The sequence below is a fragment of the Balaenoptera borealis genome, assembly GCF_965194805.1.
Source record: "Balaenoptera borealis genome assembly, chromosome: 12".
NCBI lineage: Eukaryota > Metazoa > Chordata > Mammalia > Artiodactyla > Balaenopteridae > Balaenoptera > Balaenoptera borealis.
This window is the reverse complement of record NC_138869.1, coordinates 51,019,114-51,043,063: the sequence shown is the minus strand read 5'-3', so window position 1 is coordinate 51,043,063 and position 23,950 is coordinate 51,019,114. Positions and strand designations below refer to the sequence as shown.

The following is a 23,950-nucleotide window of genomic DNA, read 5'->3' as shown; positions in this document are numbered from 1 at the left end:
TACACAGCAATAGCTAACTGACACAGGAATCCATGTCATTAACTGAAGTCTGCCCTTTGTGTTGTCCAACAGCTAATGTGTCATACTTAACACAAAGTTTTAATGTGCTAATTGTGGAGATGAAAGGAGACCATCTGTGTGAAACGCATTTTTAACATTTCCATTCAATCTTTTTTCCAATCCTTCCAGTCATATAAATATCAGAAGATGACGTTATATGGAGGGATGGCCATAAATTCAAGGAATGAGAAGTTAGGAAGAGTGCAATTAAAAAACAAAAATGTACTGAGTAATCAGATGGCCATAAATTCAAGGAATGAGAAGTTAGGAAGAGCGCAATTAAAAAACAAAAATGTACTGAGTAATCAATGTCTAAACCCGTTGAAGCTCATAAACAATTTGTCCGGATTTTCAGAAGAGAAAGAACTTCTGGCCATACCCATGCTGGCCACAGGGGAACCGGCCAATAACGTTGTGAGCTGCTATGACAGGCATCTAGAAAGATCAACAAAGGGCCCCTCGCAAGTAATTAGGCTTCTGTGCCTTGTCCCTGGTCTCCCTGTCTCCTGTCTTGAGTCTGGAAGACACAGAGAAGGGGCAGAGGATGGAAAAGCAGACACGGCTTTTCTGGAGTTGTAGGACCTCGAGGCATCTGTCTGGACTGAACTGCGTGTACGGAAGGAGAAAGGGTTCATGCATTGTTTTCTTTCATTCCTTTGAGTTATTGCATGCCTACTGTGACTCTAACGCTGTTCTAGGCACTGGGGATGTATCAGTGGACAAAACAGACAAAAATCCCTGCCCTTGTGAAGCTTACATTCTAGGGAAAGACTGACAATAAATATAATAATATAAAACGTTAGAAGGTGATGAGTGCTGCGGACAAAAGACATATGCTAAGGTAAGATAGTGGGGTAGGGAGGAGAGCAGGTTTTAAATAGGATGGTCAGAAAGGGCCTCAGTGAGAAGGTGAGATTCGGTTCCCGCTTCCCGTGAGGGAAGGGAGGAAATAAGTCATCTCCTTAATTAACGAAGAGCTTGCAAGGCAGAGGGAACACATTCCCAGGGCACAGATCCCGAGGTGGGCGGTGGGCCAGGGGTGTCTGGTGAGTTCTGGGCAGAACACGGAGACTAATGTAGCTAGGGCGGAGAAAAAGGGAGAGTAAGAGGTTTTCTGAGAGGTAGTGGGAGGCGGGGCTAGGAGACCCTATAGACCTCTGTAAGATATTTGCTTCATTGGATATGAAGTTTTAATAATATATTGGAATTGGGTTTTTCACTGCCTGAAAGTGAATTACAACTAAAATGAGACTTGTTCTTATATTTGAAAGTGACAAGAAAGTTGGATTCTGGACCTTAAGAGACGGAAAAGAGGAAAATGTGAACGGTCATATTTCTTTGCAGGTCGCCCCCCCCATACTCTCGGAGTGACAGCCCAGCCCCGCGAGGCCCCGCCTCTCCGCCGTGGTGCCGCCCCCATGCGGAGTGACAGCCCATAAGGCACGCCTCTTCCTTAGCAGTCTCCGCTTTCACTCCCGGCGACAGCCCGACTAGGCCAGTCTAGCGTTTCGCTGGAGCAGCCTGGTCTCTGCCGGGAGTGACTCACCGCTAGGCCCCGCCCCCGCCCGGTGCGACCAAGCGCTAAGTCCCGCCTCCCCCACCGCGGCCCCGCCCCCGCCTGCGTGCGATCGCGTCTCGGCCCCGCCCTGCACGCCCAGCGCTAGGTGGTGCCCGCCCGGCAGGCCGCCGCTCGCCTACGGCTGCGAGAGTCGCGCGCCCGGCCTGGGGGACTAGCTGGCTGTCGGGCCCGCCCCCGAAGACGTGGAGTGCAGTGGCGGCCGGTGAGTGGGGGAGGGGACCTCGGACCCCCTCGCTCTCGACGGCGCAGAGCCTGGGTCAGTGCAGGTGGTTGGGTCCGGGCTGTCGGGCGGCGGCGCGACGCTTCCAGGGACTCCTCCCGGCCGCCGCCCTTCCTTTCCGGGGTACCTCCCGGGGTTGGCAATCCCGGGAATGGGAAAGTAGGACCGGGAGGGAGGCCGAGGTTGGGTGTCGTTCGGGTGGGAGTGGCAGTTGCAGGTGGAAGCTGCCGAGGGCCGAGGTTGGTCTGAGGGTGGAGGGTTGATAGAAGAAACGTGGTGAAGCTGAAATCTGGTGGCTGGTGGAGTCAGGATGCGAGGGCTTGGGGGGCTCCAGAGCAACGGGGAATGAGATGAGTGGGGGTGGAGGAGTCGACGAAGCCTAGTGAAGGGCATTTGAGGGAAGGACCAGCTCACGGGGGCCCATGATTCACGTTTCCCCAACTGTCCGGAGAGCCTGGAGCTTCGGGTTGTCTCGGAACGGGCGTGACCCGAGTGAGCTTGCGGGGTTGTGCTCTCACATCGGGGTGATCGGGTTTCCAGGCTTACGACTGAGACACCGTACAGCTTAAGTATTAGATGAAAGTCAGGGGCAATGCCTGGGACAGAAACGTGGCCGGAAGGGGTGCTTCTCCTATGGAATGCTTCTAAGTTCCCTGGAGCCTTGGCAGCGCCAGCGTTGGTGCGGCGCCGTCTTCTGTAAAACCCTATTCCGGCAGCCCAGACGGTGTATGGAGGTCCCACACAAAGTTCAGAGTTGAGGTTTTTATTCAGACTCAAAAGCAGTCGTATCATATTCCCTTAAATCCTGCGGAGTTTTAATTTTAAAAATATCTAATCCTGTGGGTTTTTTTTAAATTAAATCTTTCTTATCTGGCTACTTTGAATTTAAAGTCCCACCGAGCTAGAGAACTAGATGTTTTCTAAGAGCCCATTCTGTGAGTATGATAAACAGTTTTAAATTAACTGTGGAAAGTAGGTCGTATCTATTCTGACCAGTTATTGCTGAAAGAATTGTAGAATTGCAGATGAAGAATGAAATTGAAAAGATTTAAACTAATGGAAAGGGATAGAAAAGTCCTGGTAAATTGGAGACTGTGTGTGCTTAAAAAAACAAAAAACAAACTCAGTGAAACTTTTTTTCATTGTTAACAGAACTTGGAAGATAGAGAAAAGTATAAGAATGAAAATGAAAGCTCCATGTAATTTCACCAACCCTAACATTTTTGTGCAATTCTTCTTAATTCTTTTTGTATTTTTTTGTGTATCTAAATGTACACACTACATAGTTGGGGTCATATTGTTGTATTACTTTGTATTTTGCTTTTTTTCCCTTTGTATTTTTAGCATTTTCCTGGATTATTAAAAATTCTCCCTAAACATCTTTTTAAATGGTGATATGTTCATCATGTGAATTCATTCTTTTATCACATATTAGCATTTCAGCTGTGTGCCAGGTCCTGTGCTTGGGGAGGAGATTCATTGTTGCTCTAGGTTTTCAGACATTATTCCAGCTCGAATAAGCAAAATCTTGGCAGTGTCTGGGGTACCGAGTGTAGAAAGAGAGTATGAGTGCAGCATCTAATCAGGCCTGGACCTGGGCTGCTGTGGCGAGGCTGTCTTCATTGTGTCGTGTCTCATCTCTCCTATAGCTTCCTGTGGAGTCCTGAGGCCACGAGGTTCCTAGGTATGTTCCTCAGGGAATGGGCCTCACCAGCTCCCCTACATTGTGGGTGTCACTGAGAAACTCTTCAGTGAGGGTGCATGTGTGCAGTGCTGATGTTTCATTCTCAGATCTGCCCTCATCTTAGGTGACTCTGAGAGACAGCTGCCCTAGGTCTCAAGGAGGACTGTCCCACAATTGCTCTCATAATTAACTGCCTCTAAGTTGTCTTACACCTTGGAGGGGACCTCCGGAGGGGTCCTGTCCCTTCTAACACTGGCCATTAAAATTGCAAGTTTTCTCCTAGGAAATCCCGCTCATCTTCCTGCTTGATCAGTGTGGCCGTTCATTTTTCTCTCACTGATGTGTTCCTATTCTGCCTTATGACTGAGAGTAATTTTGTCATTTTGGATTGTGTTTCTCCTTGAGTCTGAAATAAGGTGATTCCTAAAGACAGCCTTATGCGTTTACTTATTAGTCTTTGAATTTATGATAATTCCATTGATGTTTTTTCTTTACCCAAACTCAGGAAGAGAATAAAGGGTCCGTTATTCTTTTTTTGAACCGTGATAAAATATGTGAACCACCCCCCTCCATGGTTGGACTCCCAGTGAGTTTCTTTTCATATGTGCATTTCAACCACCAAGGTCAGGATTTAACTCTTACTATAGGCAGATGATTCCAATAGCTAATGTAAGAGCCACAGGGATCCAGATCCTTTGTAGGTAGGTCTCCTTTAGCCCTGTGTGCAATTCAATACGTGATTAAGAAGAACAGAGTTTGAGATGGCTATCTACTGATCCTGTGCCCAGGGCATATGGGACCTAGCTGCTCTGTGCTTTACAGTTATTCCTGGCTGCTGGCCTGGCTGACAGTCTGGATAAAGGGGGGAAATTGGCTGTGGTAGCAGAAATCATTCTACCCTCTAGTGCCCGGGAAGTCTGTGTGTTGAATCATTGCTTGTTTTCAGATCAGCCCCAGCAGGAACCGTGAGGCCCTCTGCTGTGTCCACGCTTAAAGTCCTCATGTCCCCCCAGGTGGTATTTTGGTCCCATGTACTAGTCTAGTGTGCATGGTAATGGTGGAGCCAGCCTCTGTTAAGACCCTCCAGTGAAAGTGGATTGCAGAACTCAGGTTAGCCCATGCTGCCATGAGGCTTCTTATTTTCACCACCTTACACTTGGTATTCGCGCCGTTGGGCCAGCCAACGTGAAGAGGTGGGATTGGAGCAGGCCTGGATTGCTCTGGTCGGTGAACTGCAAGAGTGATGTTGCATGCAGAGCACGGAGAGGGGCAGGAATCCCCCAAGGAGAGGCCATCCCCAGAGGTGTTACTGTACAGTGATGGAAATTCCCTGAGCAGAGGACACAAGAAGGAGGGCACAGGGTTTCAGGGACGGGAACACGGGCAGCGTAAGAGAGGTTCCTGCCACTTAGGTCACCCAGCCTGTAAGTACACTGTGGCCCAGTGGATGGCACAAGTGTGAAGCAGCTGAAAACAAGCAGTGTTGACACTTCCAAGAGCATCTTATATACTGGAGCCTTGAAGGGGTTGAGGCTTACTAGGCTCCACTGAACTGCTCAGAGCAGAACCCAAGCAACACTGACACTTGTGTTAGTCTATGAGACTCTAACAAGTGAAAGCACACAGCTACACAGCTGTGGCGAGGCCGGCGTTACTTTTGATGGTGAGACTATAAATTGGCTAAGTTCAAAAAAACGGGGAAAAAAGGTCTTTTGCATACGGTATGGTGTCATTCAAAGAGCATTGGATTTCAGTCTTATCTCTGTCACACTGGTTGTGTGACTTTGGGTTTTATTAACATGAAATAGTGTGGTCTTGGGACTAATTGACCCCTAAGATTCCTTCTCTAAAAATTCTCTCCTAGTCCAACTTCTGCGCTGCTTTTGCCAGTCTCCTGGATAGGACATGCCTAGGTACCAAGTCCTTTCATTCTATATGCTGTTAACTTTTACCCAAAACTAAACAAAACAATCTTTGAAGCTAGGCGACTTCTTGTGTACAAAGTTAGTATGTTTTTAATCTGAGGAATAAAGCAAAATATTATCTTGTATTAGGTAATTTAAAAAGTATCATTTGGTCTATACTACAGTGTATATTTTACACTTACTGTTGAAAATGTGAGGCTTCTATTTTACGAACATAGAAGTCATTTTTTTCTAATCATAAGAAATACCTGCTCACTAAAATTCAAATCAAAAAGAAAAATGTAAAGAAGAAAGTAAAACTCATCGTAAATCCTACTACCTAGAAATGGCAATGGAGAAATATATCTGACTAATCACTGATGGAATTTTTATTAAACACACATACCTACACCGTGACTAACACGAGTGTGTGTAATACACTCTTATATCACATGTGATGAATACATATGTATACACAAGTGGTTAAGGATGTGAGCTGTGGCATCAGGCTGCCTGGTTTTGAAGCCCAGCTTCCCTGCTTGCGACTGCATGATGTGGACAAGCTACTTTACTTCTTTCACCTCAGTTTTCTCATCTGTAAGATGAAAACATTAAAGTTCCTTCTTCATGGGGTTGCTGTGAGAAACGAATGAGTTAATTCACATAAAAATGTGTAGCCCGTGCTTTGATGCAGTAAATCCTCAACAAATGTTAGCTAGTGTTGTCATTTTGATATTACTATGGATGATATATATTCATAAATGGGGTCATACTTTGCATTTTTACCTTATAATGTGTTATGAAACATTCTCCATGTTAATGTAGTTGGATCTGTATCCTAGTATTAATGGTTCTATTGTATAGTTATACTTTATTTAGCCAGTATCCTGTTGTTTGACTTTATAGGAAAGAAAGGAAAGACAGAAAAAAGCTGTAATGCACATTTATGTACATTTTTGATTTTATTATATGCTTGGTATAAATTCCGAGAACTAGCATTGTTCTGTTGAATGGTATGAGTATTTAATATTGTTTTTCAGATTGCTACTCTGCTTTCTGGGAAGGTGGTATCAAATCACAACATCTGGCAGCAATGTGTGAAAATGCCCAGTTTTCTACTCCCGTGCCAGACCTGGGTTCTGTCCATCTTTCAACAAATCTGAAAAGGGAAAAATAACTCATTGTTACTTTGCATTTCTTTCTTAGTAACTTTGAACATCTTTTCAAGTGTGTATTTCTTCTTTGTGACTTGTGATTTTAGTTTTTTGTATTTTTTGTTATTGATTTGTAAGAACTCTTCGTATATCAGAGATTGTGACATTTTTGTCTGTAATATATTGGAAGTCTTGTTAAGGTCGTGCTTTGAGTAATGAAAGGCATACAGTATCTCAAATAAGAATAAATCAATGAGCAAGTATTTACTGTGAGTTTCTAGATAATGCTCATATACATGTTGAGAACTGGAACCTGCCTTACTTTCTCAGAAAGATTGTTTTATGACCTGGTAATTGTGAATAATTCTCACTCACATTAGGCAATGCATAAAGGCTAAAAAATTTTGACCTTAGATGCCTGTGCACATATGCTCTGTTGAGCCCTGTATTGTCCCCTTAACCTCACCATTCCTTCCATCTTTGCTATTTGCTAACTCACAGCCATTCTTCCCATGTCCCAGGTTAGAAACCTTGGAATCATCTGGGTATCTTTTCCAAATTGCAGGCTGTCCCATTCTCAGCCTCCTTTCTCAGGCTGCCCCAAGCCCTCGGGTTACTGCAGTTATACTGTTATACTTAGCCCTGTGTTAGAATGATTTGATGCACACCTGCTTCTCAAAAGTAAGATGTAGACCTTATTTACTTTTGTATCTTCAGACTCCATCACGGCCTGGCTCATAATAAGCACATGATTAATGTTTGTTGTATTTGATATTTCTATGTAAAAGATGATGATGGTAAGCCTCTGTAGTCTACTGGTAGATTAACATTTTCCCCCAACTTTTTTTTTTAATTAATTAATTTATTTTTGGCTGCATTGGGTCTTTGCTGCTGCATGCGGGCTTTCTCTAGTTGCGGCGAGCGGGGGCTACTCTTCGTTGCGTTGCGCAGGCTTCTCATTGCGGTGGCTTCTCTTGTTGTGGAGCACGGGCTTTAGGTGTGCGGGCTTCAGTAGTTGTAGTGTGCAGGCTCAGTAGTTGTGGCTCGTGGGCTCCAGAGCGCAGACTCAGTAGTTGTGGCACACGGGCTCAGTAGTTGTGGCTCGCGGGCTCTAGAGCACAGGCTCAGTAGTTGTGGCGCACGGGCTTAGTTGCTCCGCAGCATGTGAGATCTTCCCAGACCAGGGCTGGAACCCATGTCCCCTGCATTGGCAGGGTGATCCTTAACCACTGCACCACCAGGGAAGCCTCCCCCCAACATTTTGTTATGAAAAATTTCAGAAGTTCAGGGGAGTTGAAAGAATACCATGAAGAACGCCTCCTAAACTTACCTGTTGAGATTTCTGTCACTCTGACATATAGCCAATCCTCTGCTCAGAAACCCCCAGTGACTTCTTACTGGCTGTCAGGTCAGATGTAAATGGCAGCATACTTTCTCAAATGGTCGTAGCTTACAAACATGTTACCACTCTGCTCTGGTCGGGCCTTTACTCTCACTTCATTGATAACTTTTGCACATGGAGTGTTCTGAGTTCCCATAGCTTTAATGGCTATCTGTTACCATTCTTTCATTCTTTATAATTCCTGATTATATCATTAGCTATTTGGAGGTGAGAACTCGGTCCTATTTTTTTTTTTTTTAACATCTTTATTGGAGTATAATTGCTTCACAATGGTGTGTTAGTTTCTGCTTTATAACAAAGAGAATCAGCTATATGTATACATGTATCCCCATATCCCCTCCCTCTTGCGTCTCCCACCCTCCCTATCCCACCCCTCTAGGTGGTCACAAAGCACCGAGCTGATCTCCCTGTGCCATGCAGCTCCTTCCCACTAGCTATCTATTTTACATTTGGTAGTGTATATATGTCCATGCCACTCTCTCACTTCGTCCCAGCTTACACTTCCCCCTCCCCGTGTCCTCAAGTCCATTCTCAAAGTCTGCGTCTTTATTCCTGCCTTACTCCTAGGTTCATCAGAACCTTTTTTTTTTTTAGATTCCATATATATGTGTTAGCATACGGTATTTGCTTTTCTCTTTCTGACTTACTTCACTCTATATGACAGACTCTAGGTCCATCCACCTCACTACAAATAACTCAATTTCGTTTCTTTTTATGGCTGAGTAATATTACATTGTATGTATAGGCCACATCTTCTTTATCATTCATCTGTCGATGGACACTTAGGTTGCTTCCGTGTCCTGACTGTTGTACATAGTGCTGCAATGAACATTGTGGTACATGACTCTTTTTGAATTATGGTTTTCTCAGGGTATATGCCTGGTAGTGGGATTGCTGGGTCATATGGTAGTTCTATTTTTAGTTTTTTAAGGAACCTCTGTACTGTTCTCCATAGTGGCTGTATCAATTTACATTCCCACCAACAGTGCAAGAGGGTCCCCTTTTCTCCACACCCTCTCCAGCATTTATTGTTTGTAGATTTTTTGATGATGGCCATTTTGACCAGTGTGAGGTGAATACCTCATTGTAGTTGGTCCTGTTTTGACCTGGCTTCCCTCATAGATCCTAGCCTGGGGAGTTTGCTTTGGCTGATACCTTGAAATAGCATTCCTGATGTATTTGTAGTATTATTTGAATCCAGCATTGATTTATAACACCAGTATTGCCCCAAACAAAACTTATACTCTGTTAGAGAAAAACAAAGCTTATCAGTCCAGGCCAAACAAGCTGGATCTGTTTGATCAGCTTGATGAAAGATTGTGATTTCCCCCAAAGAAAGGAAAGATGTTCCGTGTTGTTGGTCATTCCTTTTGTGATTGTTCCCAAGAATTGATTTGCACTTCTACTTTGGAGTCATTAAAACTTACATTAAGTACAAAGTTAGAATAAATGAGTCTAAAGTCTGAAAATTGCCCCTGTTGAGAATCATGGAGTTAGAGAGGTCCACATGAGAAACATTTTCGAGGGAGGCCATCAGGCCTTAGTGACCGATGCCATTTGTGGGTTTCCAGGTTGACTTCATTATCTTCCCAGCTTGGTGACAGAGATAAAGATGACATCCCTGAGAAAGTTAGGGACACTGGGAAGGGAAGCTGATGCTGGGGACATCAACTCCATACAAAAGCATGAAATTGGGCTGTGTCAATTCCCTGCCCATAATGAATTGGTGATTCCCATTGTTTGTTGGACAAGGCCCAGTTAATTTGTAATAATCAGGGGCCTTCATTAGCTACCAGCTCCCATCCTCCCTTCCCCTAACACATAGTTAATGCTCCAGCTGTACCTACTCACTTGTATTTCTCTGAGTCTCTTGGCTATTTTTCATCATTGTTTTGTAGGGAAACACTATTTCCTCTGCCTAGAATGCCATCCGTTGTCGATCTAGCAAACTCCTATTCATTCTTCCAAATCCTGTTCAGGTCACACCCTTTGTAAATACTTTCTTAGTCCTCTTGTGTGAGCACATATTACACTGTTATCCTTCACTTACCTGAATGTACCCCCTGCCGCATTCTGAGCTGCTTACGGATACTACTGGTGTTTCCCTCGTTTTTGTATAGGGCCTGGCTCACACAGGTGCTGTGAGCCATTGGGTGAGCCTGTCATGTAACCCATCTGGCTCGTGAGAAATTTTCTTCTGTCCAGGAAGCCAGAATTAGGTTTAATTAAGAGAAAATACAAATACAGTCTATGTTTATTTTTCCCATTATAACCCATGTTTGCTTTTTATTTTCAGCAAGTTTGTCAAAGATGAAGGTGACCTTGTCAGCTCTGGATACTCATGAGAGCTCTTTCACGCCTCTGGTTGTCATAGAACTTGCTCAGGATGTCAAGGAAGAAACCAAAGAATGGCTGAAAAACAGAATTATCGGTAGAAAGAAAGATGGAGGTGAGTAAAATAAATATCAGTCAGATTTAGTCATGCCAGTGAGTAAAACTGTATTTTCAAATGTGTTTCACAGTCTTTTAATTGATATATTTTTAAAATTCATGTTCATTTCTATGCTCTTTATTATTTATCTAGGACTTGAAAGGAGGTCTTAAATCAACATTAGATTGTAAGTCTCTCTTAGACCGTAAGCAACGTGAGTGATTTTGTTCACAGCTATAAACTCTGTGCCTATGTACAGTTCCTGGTGCATAGTAGGTGCTTAATAAATATTTGTCAAATGAATGAATATCTTTGAGTATTCTTTCTGTGTTCGTTATGGTGCTAAGGGAGAGAGAAACACACTTCTGCCTGCAAGGATGTTACTGTCAGGGTAAAGAGACTGAACGCTAGTTCCAGGAAATTGAAGGAACAGGAAAAAAAGCTAAGGAAAAAGCTGTTACAAAATACTGCATGATACTTAAAAAAAATCATTATGTATGCTTGCTGTGAAAGTAAAGGGGGTCTTCCCTGGTGGTCCAGTGGGTGAGAATCCTTCTTCCAATGCAGGGGATGCGGGTTCGATCTCTGGTCGGGGAACTAAGATCCCACGTGCTGCAGGGCAGCTAACCCTGCGTGCCGCAACTACTGAGCCCACATGCCACAACAAGTGAGCCCGCATGCTGCAACTAGAGAGCCCACATACTCTGGAGCCCATGCGCCACAACTACAGAGCCCACGTGCTCTGGAGCCCGTGCTCTACAACTTGAGAGCCCATGCGCTCTGGAGCCTGTGTGCCACAACTAGAGAGCCTGTGTGCTGCAACTACCGAGCCTGCATGCCACAACTAGAGAGAAGCCCGCGTGCTGCAACAAAAGATCCCACGTGCTGCAACTAAGACCCAATGCAGCCAAAAATAAATAAATATTTTTTTTTAAAAAAGAGAGAAGATAATTACCAATAGGAAGAATGAGGTATGTAACATTACTACAGTTTCTACAGATATTAAAAGGAAAATAAGGATGTATAATGAAAAAAAAAAGAAAGTAAAGGGAAGGAAGAGGTGACACTTGGTGATGATTTTCGGGGTGGTAAGGGATGACTTTATAGAAGAAGCCGAAGGTTAGCCCTCTCCTGTAGGGCACAAAAAGGGGGCTAGATCTGGGTAAGAGGGTGGAGGGAGTTTTACATGAGCAGACACTTCATAAAACTACACAAAACAACCCCTAAAACTTCACTAAGTCTTGAAACACTGGACAAAATGTAAATAAGACTCTTTAAAAAAACGATTTTGACTGTAAATGGAAATGCCTTCTTAAAAATAAAACTTTGAGTCAAAGTGGAATTTTTAATTTTTTTCAAACAATTGAACTGAAAAAAACCTTTAAAAACAAGAATACTTGCTTGCTGAAATCTGAGGTGTTTCACTGGACTGGAGTCTTTTCTTTAAAATCCCTGTGGTGGGACTTCCCTGGTGGCACAGTGGTTAAGAATCCACCTGCCAATGCAGGAGACACAGGTTCAAGCCCTGGTCCAGGAAGATACCACATGCCTTGGAGCAACTAAGCCTGTGTGCTACAACTACTAAGCCTGCACTCTAGAGCCCTCAAGCCACAACTACTGAGCCTGCGCACCAAGAGCCCATGCTCTGCAACAAGAGAAGCCACCACAATGAGAAGCCCACGCACCACAGCGAAGAGTAGCCCCGACTCGCTGCAACTAGAGAAAGCCCGCGTGCAGCAACAAAGACCCAACGCAGCCAAAAATAAATAAATAAATAAATAAATTCAAAAAATAAATAAAATCCCTGTGGTTTAAGAACATTTGTAGTGTCTTAGAGTGAGAGATGCCAGTGTATTCCCAGTCGTCTTCTCTGCTCTTTGTGTGGCTTTAGCAAGGACACATGAGGATGGGGAGGGGATGGGCATCCTCCTACAATGCTGGGGCAGTCATAAAAGAACATTCCAAAAAAGTATTCTGGATCTTTCCAGGTAAAGTTATTGTATTTAACACTCAATATTTACTTTTATTCTCTTACAAACTCCTATTAAAATGACAATAAAAGGATCTTTTAAAAAAAGACCTAAGTCCACATTGACAAGAAAGGAGAAGATATAACAGCAGCACCATTCTGGAAGCGAGAAAACAGGTGATGAGTAGTGAGTAACTTCTCAGAGTTGAGAAATCCAGAGCTCAAGCTGGCAGGGGAGAAAACTGAGATACAATTTGGTTTACATTGCAAAATATTCCTAAAGACTCAGGAACTAGTGACATTAGGGGCCTATAGAGATAGAAATAAAAATGGTACCAAGAAAAAAAAAAAGAATTGGCTGAGATCTATTTAAGCAATAGTCTGATCCCTAGGTCCCTTCTGTATTCTACCACCCCAGCAGAAGTCTCTATTATTCTCTGGAGAGGGTCAGATGCATGGATTTTGGCATGGGGGCTTTATGTACAGTTGGTAACAGATTCTGTACTGAAAATGAGATAATTAATTGAATATTGTTACCCCTGTCCTCCATCCCACCAGTCTCATACCTAATTAAGTTTCCACAATGTAATCATCTCGGAAGGAGATTTGAATAATCTTTCCTTGAGGAATCTGAGCAACTCAAGACAAAATAAAGGTGCAGAAATCAAGAGTTGCCCATGGAAAGTAACCTGGCCAGACTATCTTGCATTAAAGGCCATCTTTGATGAGTTCCATCTAAACCTTCAGAACTTCTGTTCCACTTCTTAGAACTGCTTTCTTTTTTCTTTTTTTTTTTTTTTAAATGTTTGTCTTGGGACAAATTGTTTTTGAATTCAGAAGTGCTATTTTATAGCTACTTTATTTATTTATTTTATTTATTTATTTATTTATTTTTGGCTGTGTTGGGTCTTCGGTTCGTGCGAGGGCTTTCTCCAGTTACGGCAAGTGGGGGCCACTCTTCATCGCGGTGCGGGGACCGCTCTTCATCGCGTTGCGCGGGCCTTTCACCATCGCGGCCCCTCCCGTTGCGGGGCACAGGCTCCAGACGCGCAGGCTCAGCAGTTGTGGCTCACGGGCCCAGCCGCTCCGCGGCATGTGGGATCCTCCCAGACCAGGGCTCGAACCCGTGTCCCCTGCATTAGCTGGCAGATTCTCAACCACTGCGCCACCAGGGAAGCCCTAGAACTGCTTTCTTAAACATGAGCTTATAACAAAAGATCGCCAAATATCTGAGGAAAATCCCTAATGTGAAAGAGAAAGCTAAAAATGATAAAAGAAAACCATGCAGGAGAAAACCAAAAGAGAATTAAAAACTCAATTCTCAGCATTATGAGAAGACAAACCACCTACACATCAAGAGTAGGATATTATAAAATAATCATTTAGAAAAAAAACAGCTCATAAAATGAAAGTATGAGAGCAAAATTTAAAAACTCAGTAAAAGGGTTAGAAGACAATTTTGACAGAACCTCCCAGAAAGTAGAGCAAAAAGGTAAAGAGTTGGAAAATCTAAGAGAAAAAAAATAGGGAAATTAGAGGACTAGTCCAGGAGGTACACCTCTGAATAAAAGGAGTTCTAAAAAGGGAAGAGAGAAAAAGGAGAGGAAGAAATCATCAAAGAGAAACTCAGGGCTGATGTGTGCTTTTTCAGATTGAAAGGGCCCATGCAATGCCCAGTGCTGTGGCTGAAAATGGCATATCACTGGAAGGTTTCAGAAGCCTGGGGACAGGGAAGATACTACAAACTTCCAGAAAAAAGAAAATAGGTCAGAAACACTGGAAGCTAGAAGGCAGTGGTATAATATCTTCATTTCTGAAGGAAAATGATTTCAGTCCAGAATTCTAAACCCACCCAGCTGTCAACAAGGTGTGAGGGCAGAGTGAAGAGAGATTTCTCTAAGAAGATAATGTTAACAGGCTATCTGTCTTGGCAGTGTATTGAGGGGAGACTTAAATAATTGGCAGAGCTTGGGGGATTGAATTAGCAATAAGTATGTAATAAACCAAGCACATGATAAGACAAGATACCAATTTTGGGGAAAACGGTAAGTTGTAGGGAAGGAAAATCATAGCATGTTGTAAGGCTCAACTATAAAGTATGTAGTCATAATAATGAAAATACTGCTGATGGGATGAAAAGGATGATACGACGATATTGTGAGAATGTGGTGATGGAAAGGGTGGGTGGAAATGTTGAAGGTGGGTTGGAAAGAGAGCTAAATCCTCATTTGCCAAGGTTTAAACAAAAATAAATAGCTCTATAAGCATGTTGTTTGGTGCCATGAAAAGAAATCACAAAGGAATCACCTGAACAAGTTGAAAGTCATTGCCTTGGTGGGGGGGGAGCGGTGGGGGGGATGGGGACTACTCTTTTTCAGAACAAGATGTTGACAAATGTTTCTCTGTGAGGGTTATATACCCTTTTATACTCCCCTAGTGACGTCTCAGAGTGCCTTTCCCCACTCACTCTGTGTCAGTTTGCGTCGTCCAAGCAAGAGATGCCAAACGGGATTATTTTATTTTATTAAAAAATTTTAAAAAATCTTTATTTATTTTTTTTTGGCTGTGTTGGGTCTTCATTGCTGTATGTGGGCTTTCTCTAGTTGCAGCGAGCGAGGGCTACTCTTCATTGCAGTGCGCGGGCTTCTCATTGCTGTGGCTTCTCTTGTTGTGGAGCACGGGCTCCAGGCACATGGGCTTCAGCAGTTGTGGCTCGCGGGCTCTAGAGCACAGGCTCAGTAGTTGTGGCACACGGGCTTAGTTGCTCCGCGGCACGAGGGATCTTCCTGGACCAGGGATCAAACCCATGTTCCCTGCATTGGCAGGCAGATTCTTATCCACTGCACCACCAGGGAAGCCCACCAAATGGGATTTAATGCACAGGAGGTTTGTTGAGGGGAACATCTGTAGAAAGATAAAGGGAGAAGGAGCAGGATTAGACATTGAGGGCCTTCAGACTTTGGTGCAGGTCTAACACTTCAGAAAGGAGGGAGGGAAGAAGGAGCCTTGGATAGGAAGAGCCTCAGGCTACAACATGGTTCTGAGAACGTATGAGCCAGGCCCAACATTGCCCTTTAAAGGAAACGCATGTTGAGCAGGAATGGCCTCATTCCAGTGTCCCCTGCGTGTTCAGCCTGTGGCTGGGAGCAGCTGGGGGAGCATGGTCTAGGTGTGAGGGTGCTGTGCCCAAAGGGAGGCAGCAGGAGGCTGCAGTCAACTCTGCTCCTCACAGCAGATTCTTCTGATGGGAGATCTGGGTGGAGCAGGGCACTTCCATGGCTACCATACCCACCAACCTAGTTTTTAACCCTACTTTTGATTTTTGCAGTGTGAGAAGTGAAAAGTAGCTTATTGGTGTTGGGGTTTTTTTTTTTTGTTTTTTAATTAAACAGAGCACCCAAATGGATTTATTCAGCTGACTTTTGTTTTATAGCAACATTTTCTGAAGAGGTGACTCATGGACAATGACTCTTGAAGAAATTCTGTTACGGGAACAAAGGACAGATTTCTTAGGTCAAAAAAACTGCACGTAATGCCCTATTCTTGGAGACTTAAAATGCAAATAAACATAAAATACGTTCTGAGTAATTTCACAATAAAGACATCTGTTCAACTTTGTTTGACCCAATTTTTCGATGGTATTTAATCACAGATCCCCTTTTCCCATGCAGCATCTAGTGTGGGTCATCGAATATGCTTTGGGAAACACTACTGAGGTAGCATTTAAGAAGAGTGGAACTTGAGAAGGGAAAATAGAAAACATACATGCAAATCAATGTGATAACTTACAGATAGGTTTGCAATTCGTATATAAAATACAACCAAAGTCCAAAGCACTAGCCCTTAATAGCAGCCAAATTAGCAGGACTCACTTTCAGAGAACATGCAGTTAAAATTCTTAACCGTGTGCATTTCCAAAATGCTGCTTCTCAAAAACACTAGAGAAGAATCATACACGTTTTTTTCTCTCTCCTTACACACACACATTGCATTTCTCTTAATGTGAATGACATTAAGGATTTTATATTTAAGAGACATTTGTGTTTTCTTTAAATTGAATATATCTTTTATATATATATATCTTTTATTATATTTTATTTATATCTTTTATTGATTTTTTATTAAAGTCTTTAGTACCTCTGTTGTAAATTACTCAAATAATAGTGCCATAGTACGTTAATCTGTTAATCCTTTGGGTAAGTGAAATATAAATTCTGCTCATTATCCTGTTACCATCTGATAAGTATTTTTATAATTCCTGTCAATCCTCTAGAGAGGATAAATAGTAAAGAAATAAAGTACCTTAAAAAGTTTGATTTAAGTAGAAATTAAAATTAGGAAAAAAATTCCTTTTTCTCCATAATATTTTAAGTGAAATAATTCCATATACAGTATCAAATCACAATATCTACTCTTAACATTTTGTGAATCTGTTTAAGAAAAATACCTTTAAACCTAATTGCATGTATTTATGGGGAAAATCATTGAAAAATTATTTTGCTCTTTATTATTTAGTATTTAACATTCACAAAATCTGTTGTAGTCCGATGTAATTGTGTTACATTTGCAGCATTTTTATTGGGATATTTTATTTCAAATTAATTTTCTTAGATTTTGATATTTTATTTTTATATTAAACTATATCCTTTTGCTCCATATTTTTACTGAGAGCTAATAAATATTCGATTCTTGTCTCATATTTACTTCTAATTTGAGCAACTGGCAAGCCACTTATTATTACATTTTCCAGTTTCGGCATTTATTTCAAAAAGCTTTAAAGAACTGCCATCCCCAGCTTACTTATATTTCTAATTTATTTGGAAGATAGGTTTAAATTGTTAATATAATTTATTTGCCTTCTACCAAACTAGGAACATAATATTTATTTAGAAGGCTTTCATTTTTGAAACTTTTATGTTTATCTCTTTCTAAGATTGTGCTAATCTTTTGTTTCTGAAGGTGCTCAGCTGTTGTTTAGACCGTTGTTAAATAAATATGAGAAAGAAACACTAGAAAATCAGAACTTATATCTTGTCGGTGCCTCCAGGATTAGATTGTTACTGGGGGCAGAAGCAGTGGGATTGGTGAAAGAGTGCAGTGATAACACCATGAGAGCCTTCATGTATGGAACCCGACACAACTTCAAAGGTTTTGATGGTGAGTTCCAAGATGGCTTCCACCAGAATCAATTTATCAAAAAGAAGTTTTTGATGAATAGATCAGGGGTCAGCAAACTTTTTCAGTAAAGGGCCTGGTAGTAAATATTTTAGGCTGTGTGGACGATATGATCTGTTGCAATAATTCAACACTGCCATTGCAGAGCAAAAGCAGCCTTCAGCCATAAGAAGTGAACGGGTAAGGCTGTGTTCCAGTAGAATTTTATTTATCCAAGCAGGTGGGGTCAGATTTGGGGTTGCAGATTTACTTTGTAACCCCTAGAATGGATGAACATAAACTAGGATGACACATGTAACTTATGTTATTCTACTTCTTAGAATGGTGAATGTTCACTGGATTGATACAAATAAGAAACACAGTAGTATTCCAGTGTCCTATAATCCCCTATTCTGATTCTGTTCTAGCTTCAGAGGGGGTTCCGGAAGAGAATGGTTTCTGGAAAGAACTGAGAAAGCTAGTGTGGCTATGTTATCAGAGTGGGAGTTTGCTTTCAGAACCAAACTGGTCCCTTTGAGGGCTTTCAGAGTTAAAAGATGTGATTTCGACTTCTTCAGACTCACTCACTCTGGATTTTTATATATTAGTAAATAAATGATCAAGGTGAAATTCACCTCATTTGAGAGGATTCACCTGTCAAGAAACAACACTATTTTCTTATCAGACTTTCTTCTCCCGTATTTATGGGAGGGATGTTCAACTGCAGAAGGGAATGGCCTGGGCTTGAGAGTTTGAAAGAGAATTTGCCATGTAGGCAAACTTCAGTTCCATCCCTAGTTAAAAATACTGTTAGAATTAAAGAATGTATTGCCTTCAGCTCATTGGTGTTAAATGAGATCAAGCAAGTGTCTGCCATTTGGATGTTTGTACCGTATTATAGAATGATTAGTATAATAATTAAAGAATTATATATTATATGAAGGCATTACAGAATATTTTCATTCTTATAAAATATCTAAGGAGCTTTATGTTCTATTTAATTTGCCAGTTTTATACTTTGCTTACTCATGTTTATTATTTATTGTCTATATCATTATTTCATAATCCCAGATTATTTGAATATTATTAATTTTATTTTGGCTATTACTGAGAAAATAACTGTAAATCTTTGTTTTATTTTAGATGATAATGATGATTTCCTCACCATGGCAGAACGTCAATTCATTATCAAACATGAACTTGAAAGTCTTAGAGCCAGAGATGAAAAAATGATCCCTGGTTACCCCCAGGCAAAGTTGTACCCAGGAAAATCATTGTGTAAGTCATTGTATCAACCAGCTTCATGAATATACATTCTAATGCAATTATTTTTCCTTAGTAGACGTAAATAACAAATTACAGAGGCTTTTTTTCCCCTCTTACTGAAGAACTTAACGCAACTTTACAATAACTTATTTTTTCATAGTCATATCTTTTGCCTTTAGACCTTAATTGTATTGCACCTTTAGATCAATTTATTTGTTCTTTACGGTTCTCTGCTTCTTATTTACAAGGTCTCACAGCATTCAGTAAGCTTAAAATTCAGCGTGAACATATTTGCATATTACTCAGTTAAAATTAGCAAAGCTTACCTCATACCCAAACCTTGTAGTATAATGAAAATCTGTGGAGGAATAAAAACCAGAGACACGGTCTTTTCCTGAAGCTCTCTTCCCATCTCCTCTCATCTCACTGGGTATGAACACATACAAACATAGAAAGGCTTAAGAAGATTCACAGGGTGACATAATAGCTGAATGCAAATTAGCAGTTTGTAACTTTCTGATTTTGTGTAGTTCCATTTGAACAAAAATACTGGTTTGCAGACTGAAAGTATTTACTACAATGTGTAATTCCAAATTTGCCTCAAACCCAGATAATGACAAGGCCCAGAGCATTTTTGCTGCCTGAAATATTCTTTAAACATAGAAGTTTCTGTGTCCCCTAGTCTGGTTTCCTTCAAATAGTCAGTGTCATCCAGGAGGATGGATGCCCAAGAGTCAGTCCATATTCAAATCTTCTCACTTGTCACCAAATATATTTTAGATCTGGTCTGTTGAAACCAAGATCCAATCATAGATCACCCATTTTGTTTGGTTATTATATCTCTTAAGTCTCTCTTTTTTTCTATTGTGATGAAGTACATATAACATATGTTATATATGATTTTTTAAAATAAATTTATTTATTTATTTATTTATGGCTGCGTTGGGTCTTTGTTGCTGCACGTGGGCTTTCTCTAGTTGCGGTGAGCGGGGGCTACTCTTCATTGCGGTGTGCAGGCTTCTCATTGTGGTGGCTTCTTTTGTTGCGGAGCATGGGCTCTAGGCACGCGGGCTTCAGTAGTTGTGGCACACGGGCTCAGTAGTTGTGGCTCCTGGGCTCTAGAGCGCAGGCTCAGTAGTTGTGGTGCACAAGCTTAGTTGCTCCGTGGCATGTGGGATCTTCCCAGACCAGGGCTCAAACCCGTGTCCCCTGCATTGGCAGGCAGATTCTTAACCACTGCACTACCAGGGAAGTCCCTATATATGATTTTTAAGTGTACAGTTCAGTGGTATTAAATACATTCATAAAGTTTTACAACCATCATCACCATCCATCTCCATAGCTCTTTCCATCTTGTAAAACTGAAACTCTGTACCCATTAAACAATCATTGTCCCTTCTCGCCTAAGTTTTGAAATCAGGAAGTTTTGTGTTTCTTTTTGGAGATTGTTTTGGCTATTTGAGGTTCCATGAAATTCCATATGAATTTTAGGATGGGTTTTTCTATTTTTGCAAAAGACATCATTGGGATTTTGATAGGGATTGCATTGAATCCGTAGATTGCTTTGGATAGTATTGACATCTTAACAAGATTAAGTCCCATGAATGTGGGATGTGTTTCAATTTCTTTATGTTTTCTTTAGTTTCATTTAGCATTGTTTTATAGTTTTTACTGTACAAGTCTTTTACCTCCATAGTTAATTCCTAAGTATTTTATTCTTTATGATGCTATTAGAAATGGAATTTTTTTCATAATTACCTTTCCAGATAGTTCATTGTTAGTGTATAGAGATGCAACTGATTTTTTCTGTGTTGACTTTGTATCCTGCTACTTTGCTGACTTCATTTATTAGCTTTGACAGTATTTCTGTGGAAATTTTAGGGTTTTCTACATATAAGATGATATCATCTGTGAACAGGGATAATTTTACTTCTTCCTTTACAGTTTGGATGCTTTTTGTTTCTTTTTCTTGCCTAATTGCTCAGGCTAGAACTTCCAATAGTATGTTGAATAGAAGAGATGACAGTGGGCGTCTCTGTCTTATTTCTGATCTTAGAGAAAAGCTTTCATTCTTCCATCATTCAACATGATGTTTGCTGTGGGCTTTTCATAGATGGATTTTATTATGTTGAGGTAGTTTCCCTCTATACCTCATTTATTGAGTGTTTTTTAATCATGAAAGAGTGTTGGACTTTGTTAGATGCTTTTTCTGCATCAATTGAAATGATCATGTGGGTTTTTCCCCCCTTCATTCTGTTAATGTGGTATATTACACAGATGGTTTTTAGTATGTTGAACCATCCTTGCATTCTAGAAATAAATCGCACTTGTCATGGTGTATAATTCTTTTAACATGCTGCTGAATTGAGTTTGCTAGCATTGAGTATTTTTCCATCAGTGTTCATGAGGGATATTGGTCTGTAGTTTTCCCTTCTTGTAGTGCTTTTGTCTGACTTTGTATCAGGGTAATGCTGGCCTCATAGAGTGAATTAATAGTGTTCCTTCCTCTTAAATTTTTGGGGAAAGTTTGAGAAGAATTGGTGTTAGTTTTCCTTTAAATATTGGTAAAATTCACCAGCGAAGGTATCAGGTTCAGGGTTTCTCTTTGTTAGGAGATTTTTAGTTACTGATTCAATCTCCTTAATACTTGTAGGGCTGTTCTATTCACATTTTCTCTCCCTTCCTGATTTAGTCTTGGTAGGTTTTGTGTTTCTAGGAATTTGTCCATTTCATCTAGGCTATCCAGTTTGTTGGTATACAAGTGTTCATAGTACACGCTTACAATCCTTTTTATTTCTTTAGAATCAGTAGTAATGTCCCCATTTTCATTTCTGATCATAGTAATTTATGTCTTCTTTTTTTCTCAGTTCATCTAGTTAAAGATTTGTCAATTTTTTTTTTTTTTTGGCTGTGTTGGGTCTTTGTTGCTGTGCGTGGGCTTTCTCTAGTTGCGGCGAGCGTGGGCTACTCCCCGCTGTGGTGCGCGGGCCTATCATTGTCACAGCCTCTCCTGCTGCAGAGCTCGGGCTCCAGGCATGTGGGCTTCAGCAGTTGTGGTGAGCGGGCTCAGCAGCTGTGGCTCATGGGCTCCAGAGTGCAGGCTCAGTAGTTGTGGCGCATGGACCCAGCTACTCCACAGCATGTGGGACTTTCCCAGGCCAGGGATTGAACCTGTGTCCCCTGCATTGGCACATGGATTCTTAACCACTGTGCCACCAGGGAAGCCCCCAGATTTGTCAATTTTGTTGATCTTTTCAAAGAACCAACTATTGTTTTATTTAATTTTCTCTATTATCTTTCTATTCTCTATTTTGTTTATATCTGCTCCAATCATTTTTATTTTCTTCCTTCTGCTAGCTTTGGGTTTAGATTGTTCTTCTTTTTCTAGTTCCTTAATAGTAAAGTTAGGTTGTTATTTGAGGTCTTTCTCATTTTTAAATATAAGCATGTATAGCTATAAATTCCCCCCTTAGCCTTGCTTTCTCTGTGTCCCATAAGTTTTGGTATGCTGTGTTTTGTTTTCATTCATTTCTAAGTATTTTCTAATTTCCTCTGTGGTTTCTTCCTTGACCCACTGGTTGTTTAAGAATGTGTTGTTTAATTTCCACACATTTGTGAATTCCCCAGTTTTCCTTCTGTTATTGATTTCTAACTTCATCCCGTTGTGGTCAGAGGATACTTTTTATGATTTATATCTTTTTAAATCTGTGAGGCTTAATTTATGACCTAACATACGGTCTATCTTGGAAAATGTCCCACATACACTCGGGAACTGAGAGTGTGTCGGTTCTTTACTGCCTGACTTATATGTAAATTGCATTTTGTAGTCTCCCCTGTGTCTGAGTTATACTGTAGACATGTATTATCGATGCTTTTGCTTGCTTTCCTTGTTGACCTGTATGGCTTTTAGGAGGTGTCTGGAAATCTGAGTGCAGGTACTCATCATTCCTGTTTGTCTGCATTTGTCTTGATATTAATTATTCTGTAGCAGGTTTTTTTTGGACATATGTTCTCTCAATTTGTGGATTAAAGATTACCATGATTTTCAGAAACATTTTCTTCAGTTACCTTTGAAGATTTCTTAGGCTGTGTTTTCTCTCTTCTTGTCTTTAGGTATGCCAATTATATATATGTGAATCTTACATATTCTCTGAAATATTTTAAAGTTTTTATGTAATTTTCTTAGTCTTCACCATTTTCTGGCTTTATTTTTTCAGTTTTTCCTTTTTCAGTAGCTTTTATTGACTTTGTATCTATAGTAGTTTTATTTTTCTCTTACTTCGCTTTTCTAAGCTCCCACCTTCAGCTCTGGTAGGTCTTCCTCTAGTTTTAATTTCAGAGATGTGGCTTGCTTTAATTTCTTTAATTCCTTGAAGAATTCCATAATTTTTCATTGCTTTATGCTGTAATTTTTTTTGCTGTGTTTCCTCTCTGCCTTTTTTTTTAATGGTCTTCCTTTTTTCCCTTGTATTCTTGCATAGTTCTATGCCAGTTTCTTTGTGGTGTTTATTTTTTAATGAGTCCCTATTTTTTTCAGACCAGCTATTTTGGGAGGAAGTATGTGTGTTGGGGAGAGGGGATGTTGGGGGCCTCCAGTCGGGAACTGTGGTGGTCAGGAGGTTGGATTTTGCCTGGCAGTGTGCTCTCCTTGAGTCATCTTAGAGCCTCCATGGAGCCCAGTTTCTTATCAGGAGTTTTTGCTGGGTTTGGCCTTTAGGTCTGTCTTTGGCCACCCAAGACCCACAGCTCCTGAGCTGCTCACCTCCATCCCTGGGTTCCAGCAGGCAGCTCTTTTCCCAAGACGGCAGACCCCCGCTTTCCTTCCTCCAGCCTCGTGTCTCTTGTCTGGCTGTGGTGCCCGGCAGGGAGCGGACACACTTCAGGGGTCTGCCAGGCGTCCCCTTTGCCTTCATTCTGGGCAAGGGGACAGTGGTTTCCCACCCCTCAGTGTCCAGGAGAACCCTGCCCTCTGCCTGCTGGCCCTGGTTTGCAGGGGTACGGGTGCTCTTAGCTTACCCTGGGCTGACTTTTAAGGCCACTTTTCAAAGTTTGTGATTTCAGTTTATAGTTTGTTTTGTTTTGTTCTACTGTCATCAAAGGTGGGGTTTCCTTTTATGCTTCTTGTTT

General features: G+C 41.3%; 1 protein-coding gene across 3 annotated transcripts in view; it reads left to right on the top strand.

The window, feature by feature from the left end:
• Positions 1–1,684: 1,684 nt before the first annotated feature.
• ANO10 (anoctamin 10) overlaps positions 1,685–23,950 on the top strand; it is a 235,325-nt gene continuing 213,059 nt past the window's right edge. Inside the window, exons 1-4 of one of the 3 annotated variants that reach the window (XM_082348547.1) lie at positions 1,685–1,841; positions 10,300–10,452; positions 17,363–17,560; positions 18,701–18,835. In XM_082348547.1, the coding sequence (XP_082204673.1) occupies positions 10,314–10,452; positions 17,363–17,560; positions 18,701–18,835 (472 nt within the window). In that variant the 5' untranslated portion in view covers positions 1,685–1,841; positions 10,300–10,313. Of the gene's footprint in view, positions 1,896–6,652; positions 6,675–10,299; positions 10,453–17,362; positions 17,561–18,700; positions 18,836–23,950 lie in introns of those variants that run through there. The other 2 variants (XM_082348549.1, XM_082348548.1) reach the window with 2 other exon arrangements.